General features: G+C 43.0%; 1 protein-coding gene across 4 annotated transcripts in view; it reads right to left on the reverse strand.

The window, feature by feature from the left end:
* The window catches only part of Syne1 (spectrin repeat containing nuclear envelope protein 1), a 385,765-nt gene that overhangs the window by 2,162 nt on the left and 360,394 nt on the right, over window positions 1-23,209 (reverse strand). For 3 of the 4 annotated variants that reach the window (XM_042700560.1, XM_042700479.1, XM_042700588.1), the window contains 11 exons: window positions 22,930-23,121; window positions 21,180-21,513; window positions 19,298-19,366; window positions 18,296-18,438; window positions 15,524-15,650; window positions 14,812-15,011; window positions 11,981-12,181; window positions 10,476-10,604; window positions 8,852-9,064; window positions 7,743-7,835; window positions 5,612-5,670 (listed from right to left, as the gene is read on the reverse strand). In XM_042700560.1, coding sequence (XP_042556494.1) covers window positions 5,612-5,670; window positions 7,743-7,835; window positions 8,852-9,064; window positions 10,476-10,604; window positions 11,981-12,181; window positions 14,812-15,011; window positions 15,524-15,650; window positions 18,296-18,438; window positions 19,298-19,366; window positions 21,180-21,513; window positions 22,930-23,121 — 1,760 coding nt within the window. The remainder of the gene's footprint in view (window positions 1-5,611; window positions 5,671-7,742; window positions 7,836-8,851; window positions 9,065-10,475; window positions 10,605-11,980; window positions 12,182-14,811; window positions 15,012-15,523; window positions 15,651-18,295; window positions 18,439-19,297; window positions 19,367-21,179; window positions 21,514-22,929; window positions 23,122-23,209) is intronic. The other variant, XM_042700612.1, reaches the window with a different exon arrangement.

Below are 23,209 nucleotides of genomic sequence, written 5' to 3' on the forward strand. Positions count from 1 at the left end.
TACTAATTTTTCAGTGTAAACAAGCTCCCAACTGAGAGGCCACAAGAATTCAATCACCATCTAGTGGTCAAATTGCTTAAGTGCCCTATGCCAAGCCCAGAGAATTATTCCTAATGAAGCAGAATGAAAAAAAAAAATGTGTATTTTGTAGAGATATAGTAAGGCATAAAGAAAAATGTCATCTATATGCCTTATTGATAGATGAAGAGAAATAGAAACTTCTCAAGTTATCTAATTATAAAATATCATGTTGAGACAGGGCTATGGCAATCAATCTATTTCCTAATGTTGTAGATAAGTAGCTAAGGAGAGTTAACAGTTATTCTTCAAATTGCTAGGCAACACTCTGAACCTTTATCTTGGGTTCTCTCACTTAATCCTCCTAACAGTCAACCAGGGTAGGCTTATTAGCTTCATTTATAGTCTAGGGAAGGGGGACTCAGTAGCAGGCTTCAGATGGCATAGCTATTGAGTGTCAGAATTCAGGTTTCAACCCTAGAACTCCACTCCCAGAATCTGGCCTCTCTAGCTAGCTAAATGACTCACCCCAAATTTCACCACCAAAGAGACCTCACAAGAATTCACCAAAATCTGTTTGCCACACTTTTGACTATGCTATGATCTTTTGTCCGGTGACACAAATGAGAGTCCTATCCTACGGGTCATTTATGTCACACGCATCTCACATATTGAAGCAAAAAAGAGAATATTTGTACCCTATTTAGAACTGCTTTCTTGGTATTTATTATCCATGTCTCTAGTCATAAAGCTTCTGACCACCCAATCATTGTAGTGACATAAGAGTATATTGTGTTTGGGTGGTTATAAAATTACAAGGAAGTCCCTTAGCCTCTCTGGCCTTTAGTTTTCTTATTTGAAAAAGAAGACAGAAGCCTTAATATATTAAAAAATTCATGATTCAGTGGTTTGTTTCAAAGGCTCATAGTGGTGGGCAGATTGACACATATATTATGATATTACAATCCAACACAGAGGGATCGTGCTTCTCTGTCAATTATTAGCTTATTATTTTTTGTTTTTCGTAATTAGGTCAATGATCAAGATCAACATGGGAGTGGTGCATTGACTGTTCATTCCTGTGAAACACTCAAAAGGTTGTCATTTCCAGATCCTAGGCTCACATGTTCTAGGGCCGTTTGAAGGACATGGCACATTTAACAACATCAGAGAATTCTTTCCTAACATTTCATTGCTGTGTGGCTTTTAATATTAAAGAATGCCAACCTAGGGAGATGCAATGGGCTGAGACAGGGACACACAGTACTTAGCAACTGTCCACAGTCCCCCGGTATGTCTCATCTACCTACTGAGAAAAATGCTCACCTCTCAGGGCCAACTACTGGGGTTTCAACGTGCCCCAATTTACCTCTTCCTCAGGGTGACCATGTTTCAGACATTTTAGGACTGGTAGGTTAATTCTCTCAGAGTAAAAGGGTATGTATTTATTGAGTTTAAATCATCTAAGTTTCAAGAATCTTGGGAAATTCAACAGGGAGAGAATGAAACCAACTAAAAAAAATCATCTAGACACTGGTAATTCTCCATTGGTCTTACTACATAGGTGAAGGACAGTGTATACTGTGTTTATACAGGAAAAGTGAAGTGTAAACTTACTCAAGAAAATCAGTGGAGGTAATTGCTTATTCTCTACCAGCAAGTATTTATTTGGGGGCCATTCCTAGCCTTCACATTTCTGAATAACTGCCCAAGAATTGTTTTGTCATTGTTCCAAAATATACATTTTGTTTTGAGGGAAGGAAGATGGTAAGGTGGGAAAGAAGCGGGGCCTAACAGCACCACCTACCACACACACCAAAGAAAATGCCTATAACAGAGACAGGACACATCTGAATGCCATCTCACGCTGTGTGCTTAAAAAGTTCTGCATAATCAAGGGAAAACAATGAGTTAATTCTGTGCACATGTCATGTAAAGTTCAGTGAATAGAAATTTTCGATTCATGTCGCGCCTGGTTCATCAGCATCGGCAGTATGATGCGTGAATTTGTGCATAGACATTTTTCGGCTTTCTATGGTCTACTGTTTTCCCTAGTGATCTTTGAAATCCAGTGCTTCCTGGATATGAGGCTCAGAGGGTAAGTTTTTAGAGTCTATAGTACCCCAGTCTTTTCTTATTAAAACCACATATCCAGCTGGTCCTCCGCTCCCTTAGGCAGCCTGTGCACCTGTCTGAGCTTTGCATGAACAGTCCCTCAGTGGGGTAGCGTAGGTAATGCACTAGAGTGTAGTCAGGTGAGCTAGGTGTTCACACTTCTTATATACCAAGTCCTTGTCTATAGCCTTCTGCAAAGTCTCAGTGGGGGAAGGAAGGCACACAAGTACTTAGCATAGTGCTTGAAACAGAGTATAAATAAATGAAATAAATGAGTATAAATGAAATAAATGTTAGAAATTTATCACTATTACCTGTACAATGTGCCATGAGTAGGCCAACTCATGTCTCTAGGAATGACTGGATCCAGCCTGCTTTCTCAAGGAATTCAGGTTCAATGATTATGTTTAAAGGGATGTGATAAATCTCTCAAACCGTCTGACTCCTTCTCCAGACATGCTGGGAATGTCTTCTCAAAGGAAAAGCCAACTAGAGTTCTCCCTGACTTCGGGGCAGGGTTGGGCAGCCTTCCTTCTAGGGAGGCTTGCTTTATCATCAGATTCTTTGAATAAGTTTTGACCAAACAGACCTCTGAGAAGAGCCTGACAGAAAGGATCTGGAAATAAATTCTATAAGGATCAGAATGTATTTATAGGAGTCCTTAATGTACATGCACCTCCCCCCCCACCTCTAACTTGCTTAGATATATTTGCCTACTTTTAACAAATTATAAAACGAGGTCTTTTCCCTTCCCTATCAGGACTTTAGCCCTAGCATTGCCATTCCCATTCTGTCTTTGTTTTCCATGCAGAAGGTGCCAAAGGCCAACAGACTCCAGGGTAGTTCTGCGTTTTACAATCCTAAGCTTTAGGAATGAAGTCATCATTCACTGTAACCATACTACAGAGCAATGACTCCTTTCTCTTGAGGGAATAGGAGTGAAGTCTTCCCATTTGTCAAGTCTAACTCAGTCACAGCACTGAAGAACTCTTGGTGATAGGGTTAGAATGTTTTAAGTTAGATGGAGAAAAAGTGTAATGTCTGGATTGTCAGAAGCATTGCACACTTCTATCTCAATCTCAAATAGAAAACTTGAATAATAAGAGTTATTATGACTTATGCACAAATTTTATTTTCTAACTTCTCATAATTTGGGGAAGTTCTGGGAAAGTCACTATAATTGGTCTGTATTCTGATACATGAAAGGAACCATTATGTCTTAATGTTGTGGGTCTACAGCCTAGACAGAATAGGTGTTCAGTGACTACCATTCTTAATCTATATTAAAATATTAATAACATTATATCAGGATATGGAATTACTTTCATGAATCAATCTGAAACAGCTAACAGGCTATCCATATTAATATCTGCCTCTAAACAACAACAACAACAAAACCCATGTAACTATTCCTTGCAAACGAATACCTAGGCCTTTCCAATGCTGTCTTTCTCTCCTCAGAAGAAAGAAGTGTGCCTGAAGAGATTCTCACTGCCGATCTCCCAAAGAACTGTTGTACTGCAGTGACCTTTCAAATTTGCTGGACCAGTGCAAGATCAAACATGAGGTACCCGAAGTCTCTCTGCAAAGGAACACGGCGACAGCGCAGGAAGTGTGTGAACTTCCTGCCCCCCCCGCCCCTCCCTACCGCCCCCACCATGGGCACTGCATGTTATTGTCAAGGATGGGTGCACCCAATGTGAGGTGCCAAGGAGTTACAAAGCCCAAGACTGTTCAACCCGTCTGCCAAGGTGTTTGATTTAGTCTGCCACCGAAGTACAGACTATTGGTATTCCATTCCCTCCTGCGTAGCCCAGTGAACTTGGTGCTGAAAGCTCAGAAAGATGTTAATCAACAGTGCTGGGCAGAGCAGAGCTGAAAGCAGCCTGGCAGAAGTCACGGTGAGAAGGTGGCTGACCCAGCCTTCCCTTGGCTTTGTGAGAAGATCTCTGTGGCTAGCTGGGACAGCTGTGGGAGCAGGTGGATTGGATAGTTGGGAAGCAGAGGTAACTGCTGTCCATATCGCAGAAGAGTCTAAGCACTCTTGTTCTCATGGCAATCATTTGTAGCAACCAAAGCCCCACTATGGAGATAGTCTCCATTTTGGGGTCATGGTCCACCAGCAGTTTGGGGGGAAAAAAAAAGAGGGATGATATCATACAATGCTCTAGCTGTAACAAATGTTGTGTGTTGTTGTTGTTTGTTCTTTTCTTATATGGAGCAAAGAGGGTATCAGAACACCCACAGATGTCACCATTACATTCAAAATTCTCTGGGAGTTTTTCTCATTATTGCTGTTTTGCTAGGGATAAAGAAGCCCCCACAACATTCTCTTCAAACCAAAAAAGGAAAAAAAGCAAAGCAAAGCAAAAGAATAACCGTAGTAAAAGGAAGCTTAAAACCAGAAAGCATATCCAAATACATTCTGCCTTACTTCTGCTGAGAGGGAATGACCACATACACCAGCCAGGCCCTTCGGCGCACAGCTGGGAAACTAAAACTATTACTCAGGAGTTGTTTACAGTTTTACATTTCTCCATCCTCACCCTCCTTCCAGGAATTAAATTCCTGCTCACTGTGATAAGGTTCCAGTGGGACAAATATTTTCACGGAGAACTTCTGGGGACTGGAATGAAAATAACTAGCTTCAAAGACAGTGTCTTCATTAAAAAAAAAAAAAAAATTCTGGGGAAACACGAACTGATTGGTGGAAGGGCAAAGGAACACAGACATCACACCAACAACAAAGAAGGCAAAGCACTACTAACTGCAGACGTGAGGGCTCAGGAAGGCCAGGCTGGAGCAGAGGGCGGCGGGGGCTCAGCTTTAGGCGGTTACTGGGCAGGACACCGGCTGATCGGGGGTCCAGAGTGAGAGAGCTTGCCAATGCAAGGAAGGTAAGTGGCTGAGTGTGCAGGCAAGGGGGGAGTTTTAGGACAAGCGGGAGAGAGAGGGGCCTGTCAACGTTCAATGAAGTACACCAAATCAGGACTTAGCCATTTTGAGAATCCAAAACCCACAATCTGGATAAAACAGCGAGATAAAAATAAAAAAAAAAGCTGGGGATATTAGTATATTTTATGCAGATTTGTGGGTTCTGTGAATAGTAATAATTCACTGATTGATTACCTGTCTTATTGTAAAATCTAGAAAGGAAGAGGATGATAAAAATCTGTCATGAATCAATGGCGATTGAATCCTCACTGATTTAAACAATGGACACAGAGAATGCCCTTTGATGGAGAGGTTTGGTATAGTTCACAAAAGTTCGATGAAATCCAAATACGCTATGCTCAGATTTATTTGTGATTTCCATTGAGAATAGCCCTTCTGATTTACTCAGAAAGAATGTGGGTGGAAATGAGTAATTTCTCAACAGTACTGAGGCAGACCAGAGACAGGCCTCCCTAAGTCATGAGCCATTTTCATCATCCTCTTGTGGCTCTAGAACAGTGTGGAAACCAGGAGAACAAGGTACCTGCTATTTGGACTGCTGACAGAGGGTCCAGGCTGGGAGAGACTACATTTGCCTCGTGGCTGTTTGCAATGAACAGGGGTAAAGAAAGAAGAGTGTTCAGTCCAGGCAAATAAAGACAAGCTACTGATGAAGATAACTAAAAGTGCGGCAAAGAAAAAAACAAATTAAACGAAATGACCAGTACCCACAGACCAAGGAAACTGGCTTTTCTTCAACTGAAGAAGTGATATGAATTCATGTCTAAATTATTAGTCATAAAAGAAACGTAAATGGTGGTTCTGAGGGATACTTTTTCATGTCAGAAACACGATTGACAGTGCTACCTAAATATCTCTGCACATCTGCTAATACCAGACAAAATTCACTGGCTCTGCTCTATTACATATTCCTTCCCTTCTTCTTCCCCACCTCCCTCCCTCTCTTCTTTCTTTCTTTGTTCTTTCTTTCCTTCCTTCATTTCCCTCTCTCTTTCCTTCCTTCCTTCTTTCCTTCCTTCTTTCCTTCCTCTCCCTTTCTTTTCTTTCTTTCTTTCCTTCCTTCATTTCCCTCTCTCTCCCTTTCCTTTCTTCCTTCTTTTTCCTTCCTTCCTTCCTCCCTTCCTTCCTCTCCCTTTCTTTCTTTCTTTCTTTCTTCCTTTCTTTCTTTCTTTCTTTCTTTCTTTCTTTCTTTCTTTCTTTCTTTCTTTCTTTCTTTCTTTCTTTCTTTCTTTCTTTTTCTTTCTTTCTTTCTTTCTCCTTCCTTCCTTTCTCTCTTTCCTTCCTTCCTTTCTATCTCTCTTTCTGTCTTTTTTCTTCCTTTCCTTCCCTCCTTTCCTTTCCTTTCCTTTTTTCCTGTCCTTTCCTTTCCCCTTTCTCTCATTCTCTCTTCTTTCTTTCTGTGTTGGGGTTGTGGCTTGAACTCAAGGCTTGAATCCTTTAGCTTTCTGGCTGAAGGCTGATGTTCCATCACTTGAGCCACACCTCTACTTCCAGATTTTTTGATGGTTGATTGTTGATAAGAACCTCATGGGCTTTCCTGCCCAGACTGGCTTTGATCCTTGAGTTTCAGAACTCAGCCTTTTGAGTAGTTAGGATTACAAGCATAAGTCATCAGCACCCAACACCTACTACATATTTCAAAGATACTTTACATCATTTGTTACACCTTTTAGAAGATAAAAACATTAATTTTGGGTAGTAATATGATGCAGTTTTAGGTAGTAATGAAATCCAACAAATTACAGTATCCAAGATAAATCAAGGCTAAAATTTGAATTGAAAAGCCAGTATTCCTTCACATTCTTAAACTAGGATCTATAGGAAACTAGTGAATGTAGTAAAAATAAAACAGTCCTAAGAAGGATAATACATTTATCAGCATAGAACGTAAGTGTATTTAAACAAAAAAGTACAAATGAAATCATTACTTCTAAAAACTAAGGGGGAAATGGAATGCATATAATCATAAAGCTGGACCAAAAACTAAAAATGAAGGAACAAAACGAAAACAAGCTTTTAATTACACAGAGAAGTCAAGGTATAGAGGGGAGCAGGGGCCAAGTTTGCCTTCTCTCCCTGCGTTCTGTGAGGCAGACCCACCACGGGCTTTGTGGGGGTCAGCTGGGTAGCTGCCACATTTTTAGGGTTAGTACAGACACCAAAACCCTTCAAAGACCACTGTTCTGAAGCCTCTGTGCTTGAGAACCAGTAAGACATCCACTCATCCATTCAGTGGACTCATTAGATGTTCACAGCTGAGGCCTTTCGCATGTGGCAGCCTACCTTTGATAGGTGGGCATGGTGGTGGTGGTTGGATGGAAGGAGCCACCAAAGGGACCCACGTGCACCATGTGTACATTCTAGAAATGGCCATGGGAGCAAAAAAAGTAAATTTTCTTCCTGCATGCCAGCCACACGTTGAGCCCCAAATCTTTGGATAAACAAAATAGCTGTTTTCCATTCCTGAGCATGTGGTGGAAGGGCCTGTGGTGGGGCTGAGGAAGCAGTTCTACACTGGGGACAACCCTCTCCTGCTTAGGGACTCTTTCTTCAAGCCTGTGGACCCTGCGGTGTGCACAAATGCTGCCATTCCCCTGTGTTCCCCACTTCCCCCCAACCCATGGGCTAGCTGACAAGGACCAGTGCAGAGTTACCGATTTCTGTCTGTTCGGGGTGCTTCTTCCTGACGTGGGACTCACAGAACCTGATGTGTCCAGCTCATCAGCGGAAGACCAGGAAGACAAATCCTACAAGAGAAAGAGTCCTTTAACAACTCCATGACCCAAAGCCATGGGGCCTCCCTATGCACAACACATTTCCTACACCAGCCCTATCCATTCCTGTATCTCCACCATACATATGAGACCACTCCTTGGGAGAAAGGCAACCAGACACTACACAGAGAGCTCATTCTTCCAGTGTACTGGGATTTCCTGGCTGTAAGTTTGGTCCTTCTGAAAAATACAACCATAGTGGAATTATTGTAGCATTATTAGTTTGGGACACAGATGTACACGGGTTGATACCGCTTGGGAGGCAAAGAAGTCTGTTTTGACAGCTACAGATCATTTAAGCCAGCTAGAATTCCATTCATTTAACTCAGGGACAAATGACTGTCTTCCAGGAGTCTAGCTTACAGAATCAGAGAAATTGGATTACCTCTGTCTTGGCTGCTATTCAGAGCAGATTGCCCTTCCCCACGCTTGTAGGGAGACTGTGTATGACTCTGTGAGAGGATTTCACAACTGAGTGCTGGAAATCTAACCGTGCATCCCTGTACCAGCCAGTACATTCATCACAACAGTCAAGGACAATGGGAAGACAAATGAGCAGAGGACCATTATCTGTGAATTAGTTACTAATACATGCATGAGGAGATTTGAGCTTTATAGCTGTAGAATTCAAAACTTAAATGCAACGGTTGGTTTGTTCCATCACGGCTAACTAGTCATGTGTAAAGTCTTAAATAAGCAGGGTGAAACCAAATGTCACATGGGTAGTTGTGGTAAGAGTAGTGTACTGATAGGAGCTAGATCTTTTGTAATTAATAGAATCCAAGGCAGTGTTGTACTATAATATAATATAATATATATGTTATATGAGTTTGCTTTTGTGTTCTGAGGCAGGATTTGGAAGCACAGTAGCTGGGAAGAGATATTCCCCATCCTGACATGTGCTACAGTGGACAGTCCATCATGGGCGGACACGCTGTACTTTGGCCTCTTGTAAGAATGTGATTTTCTGAAGCCTGAAGAGGGCGTACCTGCTGACTGCTTGACATGTCCAGGACCTTCTCCAGGTCCTTGATATGATGACTGACCTCCTTCAAGAGGAGTTTGAGCCGATTTCCAATAACATGGACTTTTTCTTTGGCTTCCAGACAGTCTGCACCTTCAGCATTCACCAGGAGTTGGCGAGACATGTCTTGCAGTGAGGCTACTCTGTGCTGGGATTCCAGCAGCTCTCGCTTTATTTGCTGTGCACATAAAAGGAAGTATCATGTAAGGAGTTTTGATAGTTGGACAAAGTTCTCAAAGTGGGTGGTCACACACGCGTGTCAGCATGTGAAGTTCACACTCTAAAGGAGGCCACAACTATGGCAGAGACGTGGGGATTATGTTTTAATTCTGGCTATCCTAAAATTACTTTGCAAAAGGCCTCTGAACCTCTCTGATTCTGTTTACTCATGGGAGGAGGCCTATGTTTTCTATCCACAGTAGCATCATTGGAAGATTTATATTGGGTAACGGATGCAGAGGTATTTAAAGTACTATGCAAATGAAGCATACCATCGTCTTTTAAACAACAGAAAAAAAAACACCACACATGATTATCAAGGAAATAGCAAAACTCAAGTATGTCTGACCAGACTTAAAGACTTTAAGACTTAAAAAAAATACAGGGTAATTCATCACTCACAGCATAATGGCAAAGGTTAAAGCTGAGTAAAAATACAATTGCACAGCAATTTCCTCTTGCTTTCTAAGACTTTCTAGTACTGAATTAAAAGCTAGTGATTGCTTGTTTAGGTTGTTAAGTGTTGAATGTGAAGACAGATCATTTTAAAAATACAGAAAGCTGCAAAAGACAAAACATTTTTTTCATTCTAATGGAGCTCAAATACTATTCTTTATCTTCTGTAAAATTCATTTACATACACAGTGCATTATATCCCCCCAAGAATCTGCACAGTAACTTTGTTTGAATTTAGTGCTTGAGACAGTATGATTTGTGCCCACTTATGACAATAAAGTAACCCTTCACATTCCTCTTTTCCTAAGTTTTCAGGAACCATTATATTTAATTTATCATGAAAAGAATAATTTAAAAAACAAAACGAAGAAAAGCCTAGTGCTTGTAGCTCATGCCGATAATCCTAGCTATTCAGAAGTTGAGATTTGAAGAATCACAGTTTGGGGCAAGTATGGGCAGAAAAGTTCAGTAGATTCCATATCTAAAGTAACTAGCGAAAAGCAGGGCTGGAGGTATGGTTCAAATGGTAGAGTACTAGCTTAGCAAGTAAAAAGTCCTTAGTTCAAACCTAAGTAACTCCTCCCCTCCCATAAAAGACTTAAATGACTATTTGGGCAGTTTTATAATCCTTTTACAGTTAGCTACAAACTATACTATTGAATTCAAATTAAAAATAAGGACAAGTTATCAAAAAGTGGTCTTAATGAAGACAAATTACTTGAAATTCAGGACATTTAAGACGTCTGTAACTGAACCAAGGCTAAAGCTGGCAGAAGGGATGTAAGCACGGTCATTTTGCAGAGATTGGAAACTCTAAGGAATTAATTTAGAGGCTTAAATGAGAGGGTAGGAGACCAATGGTCAAAATATATACCTTTGCTAGAAATAAAGAGAAGCCCCTCCAGCATTCTTACCATGAGCTGTCTGTGATGGTCCTGCAGTATCTCAGGATCAAGGTGAGACTCAATTGGCACAATTTCATTTTTCCTTCTGTCAATGTTCTCCAGCATGAGAAGCAACCCATGGCTCATTTCATGGAAATCCTTTGAAAATGCAAGAGTGTAAAGTAACTATGAATAACTGAGCTTAATTTTTTTTCTAGAATATATTACCATTCTTTCCAATAGCTCTCACCACTGGTGTGGACACTTCATTTTGTCCAATCAGATGTACAATAGGACCTGGTACTGTTACAATGATCAGAACAAAAGCATTGGTTCTATCCTTTGTGAAAACATGTAGACATAAAGTAAGTTGGCATCAAAAATACGTAACTTTTCCAAAGAAGATATGCTGAAAGGAAGCAACTCTCTTGTGCTCTGTGTTTTCCCATCTTTCCCATGTGTGAAGGTCTTGGCCTAATTTCCCTCTGTCCATCCATTTGCTCATTTATTCAATGCATAGGTACAGGGGTTGTTTTGGACAAGAAGGGCAAGGCAGGCTACTACATCTTCCCTATCCCACGGGGCTTAGAATATTTTCCAAACTCCCAGCTCAGACCTACGATGGCTTCTCCATTCCTCATCACTTTCTGTTACACTCTGGCCTCTCTAGGTGCTTTTCTGTTCCTGCTTCTGGGACAGTTGGTGTTTCTCTTTCCCAGCAGTGTCTTTTCTATGTCAGCTCAAAGACCACTAGAACTGCTCTGGCCGCCTTCCTCAAGTGAGCTTACACAGTCACCCCTATCACCAGTGTCTGTTAAGCATCTTGCTTAATGATTACCTGGCAATTTATTTGTTTTGTCTTCCCAACAACGTAAGAGGTTATGCTGTATTTGACTGCTTGGTGTCCTGTCTAGCGTGCTGTGGAAATGTAGCAAATAATGGTGATATGGATGGATGAAGAAATATCTATGATGCTTACTTCATGTCCAAGAAATATTTGCCTACCTGCTCTGGCAGTGTGTTTTGGAGATGAGTGAAATAAACAAACGAGTCAGAGAAGGAATGGCAGGACAGAGACAAATAAGGGAATAGTTGTGTGTGTGTGTGTGTGTGTGTGTGTGTGTGTGTGTCTTGAACTTGGGCATTTTCTCTTAGCTTTTTTTGCCCAAGGCTAGAGCTCTACCACTTGAGTTACAACTCTATTTCTGGTTTGTTAGTGGTTACTTGGCGATAAGAGTCTCACAAGCTTTCCTGACTGGGTTGGCTTCAAACCATGATCCCCAGATCTCAGCCTCCTGAGTAATTAGGAGTCCAGGTATGAGCCACAGGTGTCCAGCTAGGGAATAGTCTCTTTTTTAGCCAGATGGAAAATGGACGAAAAGGCTTTGCATCCTGGTTCATCTCCAGGTTCTCCACTACAATGGTAAGTCACCTCACTCAGACACTGATTTCAGGGAGCAAGCGAGTGCATCCTTCAAGTTAACTGTGGCGGTAAGGGTTTGGCACCAGCACGACGTGTCCCCAGGCCCACCGACCTGGCACTGCATCAGAGCATCCTGCAGCAGGCCGCGCCAGTCCTCCAGCGAAGAGCACACGCGGTCCCAGCGACCGTTCATCTGCGACAGGCGGTCCTGCAGGTCCCGGCTCTCCTTGGTGTCCGCCTGGGTGAACTCAGAGCTGCACAGGTTGATGGAGAGGACGATGGCCTTGCGGTGGTCCACGGCTTTCTGCAGCTCCTGCCGCGGTGGAGAATGCATTAAAAATAAATCCAAGTAGTCTAAGACTCTGCAAAATGTTTCAGTCAAAGGAGAAGATTCCTTAATTAAAACTGGCCTTCATAGGATGGCTAGACCAGAGACAGGAGGGTGCAGATCACTGAGAATCACTCTGCAGTTAGAAGACACTGAGAATCTACCACTAGATCTCAGGGATGGGTTTTAAGGGATGGTTGAAATGGGATGATAATGGAAATACTATAGCATTCACACACACACACACACACACACACACACAAATCTACATTTTTTTTCTTGTTTTATTTTTTGTGTGAGACAAGAGCTTGCTAGGTAGCCCAGGCTGACTTGAATGCTCAATCCTCCTGCCTCAGCCTCCTGTGTGCTGGGATTAGAGGTGTATACCATGCATGATTCCTGGGATACACCCACATTTGTCAAGAGTACATACGAACAAAGACTGACCATTAATTCATGACAACACTTGCAGAGGTTATGGAACTAGAGTTAAATATCAGATATGGACAGGGGAAATAAAATGGAGGGGAGCTTTGCTGGAAACAACCATCACCCTGCCCAGTGGCCCAAGAGACAGAGTAACTCAACACCATGCAAAACCAAACTGAACCAAACCAAATGTGGCTCTGCTAGTATTGAGCAAGAGGAACCTTGTTTAAAAAACACTTTTTTTTAGTATACTCATCCTAGGTCACTAGAAAACAAATGGCTTAAGAAATGTGTGTTTCATCTTGAGACCCAGTGAACACCACCGTGTCTCGGGCCACATTCTTGGGATGGCAGAAAAATAAATAGGGATTTCCTGAGCTAACCTGTTTAGTCTGACTTCACAAATGAAACAGTCAATCCTTTTATTTGGTAGTGGAGCTTGAATTCAGGGCCTCATGCTCTCATTTAACTTTTTTTTTTGCTAATGGCTGCCACTCTACCACTTGAGACACACTTCAACTTCTGGGGTATTTTTTTTGTGTGGTTCATTGGAGATAAGAGTCTCATGGACTTTTCTTCCTAGCTGACTTCAAACCTTGATCCTCAGAGCTCAGCCTCTCGAGTAACTCAGTTACAGGCATGAGCCACCGCTGCCCAGCTCTTAAACTAACCTTTGGCTTTATGCATTTCAGAGCTCAATTCTAAGAATTTGAACTCAGACTCATACAATAATTTTTTAAATAATCAAGTTCTGCTTAAAAATCCACAAGTATTTAAACAAGTTGGGGTGAACCCCAGAAATCCCAGAAATCCCCAAATCCCAACTATGCAAGCTGCATTTATTTATAGTTTCTCACTTGCAATTTCTTAAAAGTTTGGTTATATTCCCAGTGTGACGTATGCTTTAATTTATCAGCAGATTCTTGATGTTCTGTACCAGAGGTTCAACCACAGAGAGAGCATAAGATGAAGAGATATTGTGGAAAGCACTTGTTCATTCCAGCAATGTATCAACAGAACACATAGGAAGAATTGGGGAAAGGTGCTGAGGAGAATGGCTCTCCCTACCCTTATAATATACTTCCTTATAATAATACTTCCAGGCGCTTATTTCTCAGCTTTCATCTCATGGGGTCTTAGATCCTGGCTAACACTTGTTTTATAACTATTTCAAGGAATTTGGCTCTAATGCAACACTAACTGGAGTCATTTAAAGACTACAGAGAAAAAAGTGTGTCATTACAAAGAGTCTGTAAATTGCATCTTTCATGCAGTATTGTTTCTGAAATTCCTGGGGTCGGGACAGATACTTTACCATAAGATGCAACCGTGGGGATAACTGTGGAGAAGGCTCATTTCTCTTTCTGAAAACGTAAAAGCAAGACAACACAACTGCCAATGGAACGCTACCAAAATATCAACCCCATATAAACAGCATATCCAAAAGGAACACAAAAGGCTCACACTTCATCCTGTGTCTGGAGATCTGGGGTAGTCATACTCTGAAAAATACATCTGATGTTCTACAAATAAACGAACAAACAACACCAGGAACAATCCAACAACTGATTAAAAAAACACGCTCTGAGACCATGCGATGCCTCTATGCTTTAACCTTTGAATGCAATTCAGGCCCAGGAGCATTTCCGAGATCTAGAGCTGGCATAAAGGCAGGCCAATTATGCACTCCAAAACCAAAGGCAAAATGGCAGGTGCTTGGCCACAAATAGTCAACACTTGTGTTTTGTTTTATTCCGTACCATAAAATTGCTATGGCCACCACGGTAGCCACATTCACAAGTGTGGACCATTCAAGGTCAAATGATTGCAACAGGTCGCCCACAAGATGACACAGATATGGTCTTAGAAAGGATTTCTTTCCAGCTCTCGACAGAGATGTGCTGGACTTTAGTTAGATTTCCCTTACCAAGAGCTTAAATAGATCTGAGGTACCTAGACAGTTCATGAAACTTTAACTGGTCATTCAATGGTAGATATGGAGGATCGTTCTACAACGAGTTCCATGCCTATGAAGCTGTGTCTATGAATCACTGGGATTTGGATGGCTGGGGTACAGTGAGCATTCTGGGTCATCTTTGGTTGACGTTTACTCTGCTGCTATAGGTGGGGTTTCACAAGATGGGGGGTTCTGTTTGGCCCAGGAAGAAAAGGCAGGAGGCAGCTACCTTTAGCTTTTTGATCTGGAGCTCGATGGTCTGGATGTCGGTGCTGAGCTGCAGATGTTGCAGCCGGTCCAGTTCCTCCTCCGTCTCCCCGAGCCAGGCCCAGATGTTGTTCAGGTCGGAGTTGAACTGCTGCCACTTCTTCATCCTCAGGTCCTCGCTCAGGGCCTGGGCCTGCAGGAGCTCCCATCGGTCAATCACACCTGTCAGGACATGCGCACAACAGTGAAGCTGTCTCTGCACCTGCCGTATTTAGGAAATGCTTTAAACATACGTTGGTGATGAGCAAAGGAAAGCAAAGGGATTCCACTGGGCATTTCTGTTGTCACGTGTAAACAGTTAGATGAGGGCAATGCATTTGCTTCTGTCATATTTATAGAGTGAAAAAAATGGATTTAATACTGTGCTGAGCTTTGTGAAATAAGCAAGCATGTGAACCAGTCTTGGTTCTTTTGTACAACAGGACAAGGTGACTGGCTCCATTCAAGATGGCACATTATGGGGCTGGGAAGGTGGCTCAGTGGTAGATGGCACATTATCATAAGTGAAGCAGCAGAAGCTCTCTGCCTCTTTCCTCCATCACAGAAGATCATTAGACCAAGTGAGGAGTTTCAGACTAGATTAGCAAGGGAACTCAATGGAATGCGGAGATGTGACCAAGTCCCTCGGCCTCTTGCTATTTCACAGTTATTTGAACAGGACAAAACACACTCACCAGCTGTCTGGGTTTCCGTGCTGTTTAAGTTAACAAAGCCAGGAAAGTTCTCCTCTTCTTCCTTCAGTTTGTGCTCCAGTCTCCTCACTGAATCGATGGTGCCACTGCACTCACCAAGGAGTTTCATCTGTTTAGACAGGGATAGAAAGAAGGAGAGGGAGAGGGAGAGGGAGAGGTAGGGGGGAGGAAGGGAAGGAGTGTAGAGGGAGGAAGGAGGAAGGAAGGAAGGGAAGTCATTATCAACTCATAAGCACTTTCTTGTGGTCCCTTAACAAGAGCAGTAACTGCATTCTACTTCCTCTTGCTACTCAACAAAATGTAAGTACAGCTTAGCTGGGGGCTGGTGGCTCAGGCCTAGCTACCTAGGAAGCAAAAATGTGAGGAATCCTGGTTTGAAGTTAGAATAAGTCCATGAGCCTCATAGCTCCAATTATCAGCAAAAGGCAGGAAGTGACGCGTGGCTCAAATGGTAGAGTGTCAGATGTAGCACAAAAAAAATTAAGAAAGAAAAAAGAAAAAGCTAAGCCTGAGCTAGAGACCCTGAATTCAAGCCTCAATATAGGTACACACATACAGCAAAGTACAGTCTAAAAGCATGTAGGTCCACCAAGCAACATCATGAACACAAGCAGCAAACCCCCAAGGATATATTCACAACATGATTTTTTTGTGTGTGCAAAACCCTCAAATTTTCTTCTAAACTCCTGAATCAAAAGAGATGAAACCCATCCGGGTCTTCAAACTCAGAAGCCCACAACCGGCAAAACAATGTTTCATGCTTGGGCAAGTTTCTTCCTCATTTTCTTCCTTAAATTGAAATATGGAAGAACTAATATCCCACAAATCTCATGGGAATATTTCCATATTAAATAACTGTAATGTTTAAGAGTATAAAGCAATACTAAAACCAACTATTTTAGGAGAAAATTTAAAGCAAAGACTAATTGGTATCAAAGGATTAAATTCTAAAAATCAAAGATATAGCTTCCAACTTCTCCTTTAATACCACCTATAGTATTAAAAGGTTAAGGTTAAAAGAACAAATAGTAGCAGAGCAGGGTGGTGTACACCTGTAATATTAGCTCTCAGCAGACTGAGGTAGGGGGATTGAGAGTTTGAGGTGAGCCTGATAAAATCTTATATCATATCATTAAACAAAATAAAAGGTAACAAACAATTTCAAGACAATCCTGCTATTTGGTTCATAATGTTATCTCTCAAAGTCTTTAATAAATCCCAATGCTAGCTATGTATGTATGTATGTATGTATGTATGTATGTGTGTGTGTGTGTGTGTGTGTGTGTGTGTGTGTATTTATGTGGTCATTGGTATTGAACTCAGGACCTGGGCTCTGTCCCTGAGCTTTTTTGCTCAAGGATAGCTCTCTACCATTGGAGCCACAGCTCCACTTCCAGTTTTTTGGTGGTTAATTGGAGACATGTCTCCCAGACTTTCTGTCCAGCATGGCTTCAAACTGTGGTCTTCAGACCTCAGCTTCCTGAATAGTGAGGATTGTAAGCAGGAGCCACTAGCACCTGGTATTTTGATTGCTTTTGATTGAAGTTAAATGAAATCACAGATGTAATTTCAGCAATCAGTGTAGTCATTATAAAACTATCAGGGCAAGGGGCATGGTCAAATAGTAAATTTCCTGCTGGAGTCCCTGAATTAAACCCCAGTAACTGTACACACACACACACACACACACACACACACACACACATTGTACTTCACAAAAGGGCTTTCACAGCTGGGCACCAGTGGCTCATACCTTGCAATCCTAGCTAGTTGGAAGGCAGAGATTGGGAGGATCCAGTTTTGAGGTCAGCTTAGGCATTACACATGAGACTCCTTCTCAACTACTAGCCAGGCACAGTAACATGCATCTGTCATCCTGGCTATTTACAAGGCTAATATTAGGAGGAGGATGGTTCCAGACCAGCCTCAGGAAGCAAAGTCTGTGAGACACCGTCATAGCAAATAGTATCTTGGTGTGGGGGCATGCACCTGTCATTCCAGTAATGGCAGGGGACAAAAAAGAGGAGGTTTGCTGTCCAGGTGTGTGTCCAAGCAGAAAGTAAGATTTTATCCCCATATAACCAGTATAAAAAGTGATGGGGGCATGGCTCATTGGTAGAGCACCTTAACAAGCATCAGATCCTGAGTTCAAACCCCAGTGCTACCAAAACTAAATATTACACAACCCAGAGGTCAGTATAATAGCACTGTAAGTTATGAGTAGAACTGTTTTCTCCTCAGAAAATACTGAGATGTTGCCTGTGTAGGTAAGGCTCTGGTTTGATGCCTAGCATTGCCAAAAACCAAAAATCAAAAGCCAACAAACATTCCCACAGTCATTAAACGAATCAAAAACCTAGGGACAAAAAACTGAAAAAAAAAAATCCATGTCAGTAATCTATTAACTAAATCTCCTCTTCCAAGGTGAACCTTGGTCCAAATATTCTTAGATAAATTTGGAAAAATGCCTAACGATACTTGGGAGCCAAGAACATTTTGCTTCATCCAACTAACATGGGTTGAGCAAGCACTCAGAGGAACAGGCCAGTGAGGACAATGGACTCTGGGGCCTGGAAACAGACCAGGTCATCTCCAACAGCACAAGGCTTTGTCTCGCATCACTATATTCATGAGTTCAAGGACACTGCGGTGTCTGGAGCACTGCTACAGCCCCCAGGGTGCAGACGAGCCATTCTTGGTCACACACCAGTGATCCAGGCACAGGTCAGGGGGGATGAGGGTCAAGACACTCACGTAGCCTTTGTAGCTGGAGTCTAGCTCCGGGCCCGTGGGAGCTTTGCTGCGGAAGGTGTTTTCGGCTGGCCGCATCCGGAAGCGGCCATCCTCTAGGGCTGTGTCCAGTTGTCGGATCTGTGACTCAAAGGCACCAGGATCTCCTGCAGTGTCAATCACACCCAGCATTACCACCCCAAGTCTCTGCCGATCACATGCGTTATTGCCCATACCGTGTGACTAATTGCAAGCTTGACATTGAAGAAGTTTCAGAAATTATTTCAGCTGGTAGCAGAGAAAGGATAAGTGGGGGGGGGGGGCAATTAATTATGAAGCAGATTAAGTACCATAGATTCAGTGGGTTAGACGTTTAAAGGGTCAGATCAGGGAGTGTGGCTAAAGGTGTCAGCAGGCTGGGTATCTGTGATCCGTTCTGATTGGCCCAAAGCATCTGCCTCCTCCATGCAATCCGAGTGTAAGGAGTGGGAGGTTCTTCTTAATCAGGAAGCTCTGACTTGTCACGCTCTTTCTGTCACCTCTTAGTCAGCAGAAGAGGTTATGCCTTTTGCGTGTGTGTGTGTGTGTGTGTGTGTGTGTGTGTGTGTGTGCATGTGTGTGTATGACAGTACTGGGGTTTGAACTCAAGGCCCAGGCCCTGACTCTTAGCTTTTTTTCACTCAAATCTGTTGTCGGGCTTACAGCCTGAGTCACAGCCCCACTTCTGGCTTTTTGGTGGTTAATTTGCTTACTCCTATTTTCTGTTGCCAAGTGAGCATCAGCGCTAGAGCCTCAGCAGGACTGAGTCCCACTGGACAAGCTGGGAGGTGACTTCCTTGCAATATTGATACAGAATTCTGAGGGACTGACCAGCTATTTTCTTTTTTCCTAGCACAGCAGGAAGAGAGGAAGGCTGGGCCTCAGCGTGCTGGAGTCCCAACAGCCATGAGAGATTCGGCAGTAGTGCTGAGGGAGGAGGCTTGTTATAAGAAAGAAAGAGGTGAGTGGCTGGAATTTTATGCCTACCAGAGGTATTTCTGATGGCATTTTCTGTGAGTTTTACATAGGCCTCGGGGCATTCGGGGATCACTATATCTGCAACGAGATCAGAGTCTTAAGTAGAAACATGGATTCTCCTGTGATAGGAAAAGAACTGTCCTTGGGAGAAATGAGGAAGTTAGTCATTGTAGACAGACAGCCCCTGGGCACACTGAGGTACACTCACACGCTCCCCTGACACTGACCCAGAGGGCTTGCTAGCCTGGAACAGTCATCCTCTTAGGACCCCAAGGGACACTGGGTTGAATCATGCCCATTTACAGATGGGGAAACTGCCATCCACAGGCACGGAAGTTACTTATCCAAGTTTTCACAGGTAGGAAGTGACAGAACAGGGATTTTAACCCACACCTTTCTAAAACTGTGCTGTCCTCTGTATCTCCTTGTGAACAACGTATGTCATTTTAGAGGCTGAATACATTAGAACGGTGATGAACAGGCAAAATCAACCTTAACGCTAAACCTTACCGACACAAGATATCCAAACTATGCCATGCATTCGCATAAATATTATTATCTTGTTGCTTGCTTTGTGCAGTCTTTGGAATGAGTGCATGCCTGGAAGTGTACTTCCTATCTCCTGCCATCTCTACTGACACATTTTACTACACCATAGTCACCTGTGGCTATGTATAGATCAAGACAGTGCTACTGTTGATACCCCGGGCCTCATACTGGGCTCTAGTGACAAGGAATTAGAAATGTAAGGCATGGTTTTTAGAACAATATCACATGTTTAAGAATCCAGGTCTAACGCAGCAGAAACCCAGTATTAACTGTAGGCACTCCTCTAGAGAGATTCACAGGTGACACAAGCCAAATCACTTTTTCTATTGTGACACACCTTCTGTACAATACTTCTTTTCTATCCAACTCTTTACTATCTATGTTGCTGGATTTTTTGTGTCCTCCTTGTTTCTTTCTAGATTCTTCACCTGTATCATTCCTTCCACCTATGCAGGACAATTATCATGTACATGTGGATAGATAAACTGCATTTCCAGGTCCAGGACTTGAGATTCATACTTTTAATCCTGGATTAGTGTGTCCAGAAATTCTACAACTGTCTGGAAATCGGGATGTAAACAGGAAAGCTCAGAAACCCCATCTCAACACCTGCTTCCCATCCACAACATTCTCTCTCCCTGTGGTCCTCAGGACAGAACCAACTGCATCTTTCACCACCTAGATGCCCTACCACAATGCCATTTCCACCTCAGTCAGTCCTCATGATTTCTACCCACCTTCAATTCTCTCTAGAACCACTGCCCCTTTCTTCATTCAGGCTGCCATCCCATCTCTGTCCTGGATTATACAACATTTTCATCAGAATTCTCTTGTTCTAACTATGCTCTCTTCGTACAGTGTCCACACAGTCACAACGTAAAACCATGCATCTGATCGCAACGCCTCCCTCCTTAGACCCCCACCGTGGCTTCTTACTGCCTTCAGAATGACAGCCAAACTCCGCCCCATAGTGAAAAGGCCAATTCATGATCAGGCCCTTGTCCAGCCTTCAATCTGCCCACTTGGGTGTTACTCAACCTACCGCCTTGTCATTCTGGGCAAACTCCAGATGACTACAAGCACCAAGGTGAATCACCAAAGGTTGACTGGACTCCCCATTCCTTTGTGCTTGACCAGCTGTTTATTCATCCCTCTGGTCTCAGCTCAAAAATGTCTCCCATGAAGCCTCTGTTCCCAGCGCCATGTTGGCACCCCCCATTTCCATTCTGCGCTTCTGCATACGGCTATTCCCGTGCTGGCCATTTCATGGAAGCTGAGTCTGACTAGCGGATATGGCTCTGGCACAGGGTTCATTCCCGCCACAGAACAGGCTTGTTCCTACCTGATAAGCCAACAGCTCCCCTGAGGTAGAAATCCTTGTCTTCCTGACCCTCCTCATCCTCAGAGGGCAGAGTTCTGGAGACCGCAGACTCCAGGTCACGACTGAGGTCATAGTCATGGTCCCACTCCAGGGGGATGGAGTCCACACTGGCTGGGGTATCGCGTCCAGATCGCTCGCTCCGGAGAGGTTGGGGGAGTGAGAGGGAAGGGTTGGAGGAGGGCTGCGGGGAGGGCACACCATCTGCAGATGGATCTTGCCAGCGCAGGTCCGAGAGAGCTGCGGAGTCATCCAGCTCCATCTCTCGATCAGAGAGATCATGCTCATCGTCAGGCAGCTAGACAGGAAGGAAGTGAAGCCAGCAGAATCACAACAGGGCTCCGAGACCCACGACCTCTCAGGTTCTGAATTCTCAATGATCTCAAGCTCACTGGGCCACCTGCCTACCAGATGGGGATAAGTCTGAACGTCCCAGCAGCAAATGCATAAGAAATTTCTCATCGCTTCACAGAAATCTTACAACATTTATCTATACATGCTTCCATGGGAAGGGGGACTAATATTAAAGTCTCCTTCAAAGAACCATGTGAGAAGATTATATCATGTCAACAAACATGGCCTAGTATCATCAGGCCTGAAACATAGGTACATGATGGCACATATCAGGAACAAGAAAAATAATATTCATAAACTTAAGCTCAAGCTGGGTGCTAGTGGCTCACACCTGTAGTTCTAGCTGCTCTGGAGGCTGAGATCTGAGGATTATGCCTATGGCTGGCCCATGCAGAAGAGTCCCTGAGACTCTTATCTCCAATTAGCCAGCAAAACCTGGAAGGGGAGGTATGGCTCAAGTGGCAGAGGACCAGCCGAGAGCAAAAATGCCTAGTGAGAGCTTGAAGTTCTGAGTTCAAGCCTGAGTACTAACACAAAAACAAAACAAAACAAAATTAAACAAAAACAAAAACCTTACGTTGCTTTCAGTGCCTTATATTCCAGATATAAAATATATCTTATCACAACAGTTCCCAAATCCTGTAATAACATCACTAGAGATGTGAGGTGATCATGGTGGTGATTAGAAAACATAGAAGAAGCCAGACGCCCAGATAGGATTACGTGGCTCACGCCTGTAATCCTATCTACTCAGGAGGCTGAGATCTGAGGATCGTGGTTCAAAGCCAGCCCAGGCAGGAAAGTTTGTGAGACTCTTATCTCCAATAAACCACTAGAAAACGGGAAGTGGTGCTGTGGCTCAAGCGGTAGAGCGCTCGCCTTGAGCTGAAGACACAAGGACAGTGCCCAAGACCAGAGTTCAAGCAAGCCCCACGACTGACAAAAAAGAAAAAAGAAAACATAGAAGAAAAAATATCCACCACAGATAAACTGTGACCTGAGCAACTGCTTATATGCTCACTTCATTTCCTTATTTCTTCTAGAAGCTCCTTCCTCTTCCAGGAAGGTATGTGCCAAGTACTTTTCAAAGCTTATATCTCTAACTATATCTATCTATCTATCTATCTCTATCTATCTATTATGTACATTGATCCAGCTAATGCTCAAAACAATTTTCTCTAACCAGGTATTATTGTGGTTTCGCTTATTTTACAATTGGAGAAACTGAGGCAAGAAAGGGGAATCAACTTGTCCAACATACCCAACCTAGACAGCAGAGTCAGAGCTAACCTGGAATCCATACCTAAACAATCAATCCTCTCTAGATTCAATAATATTGAAAAAAATGTATTGCTCATACAGGCAAGCGGATGAGTTTCTTGTGGTATCTTTCCACACGCCCAAACACCTCCTGGCAGTAGCGCCGGAGCTCGTCCAGCTCCTCTTCGATGACGGCCGCATCCAGGGGCTCACTCTTTTCAATCAGCTGTTCACCTTGGGTCATTATCTGCTCAATCTTGTGGTGGTTTAATGAAATTTCCTGCTGGAAGGCCTAAGGGGACACCAATGCCACATGAACTTTTCAACTACGCCCAGTAACCTGACATCATTGTAAGTTGTGCGTTTCTCATGGCATTAGA

This window comes from Dipodomys spectabilis, unplaced genomic scaffold (assembly GCF_019054845.1).
Source record: "Dipodomys spectabilis isolate Male_0828 unplaced genomic scaffold, ASM1905484v1 ptg000001l, whole genome shotgun sequence".
Taxonomy (NCBI): domain Eukaryota; kingdom Metazoa; phylum Chordata; class Mammalia; order Rodentia; family Heteromyidae; genus Dipodomys; species Dipodomys spectabilis.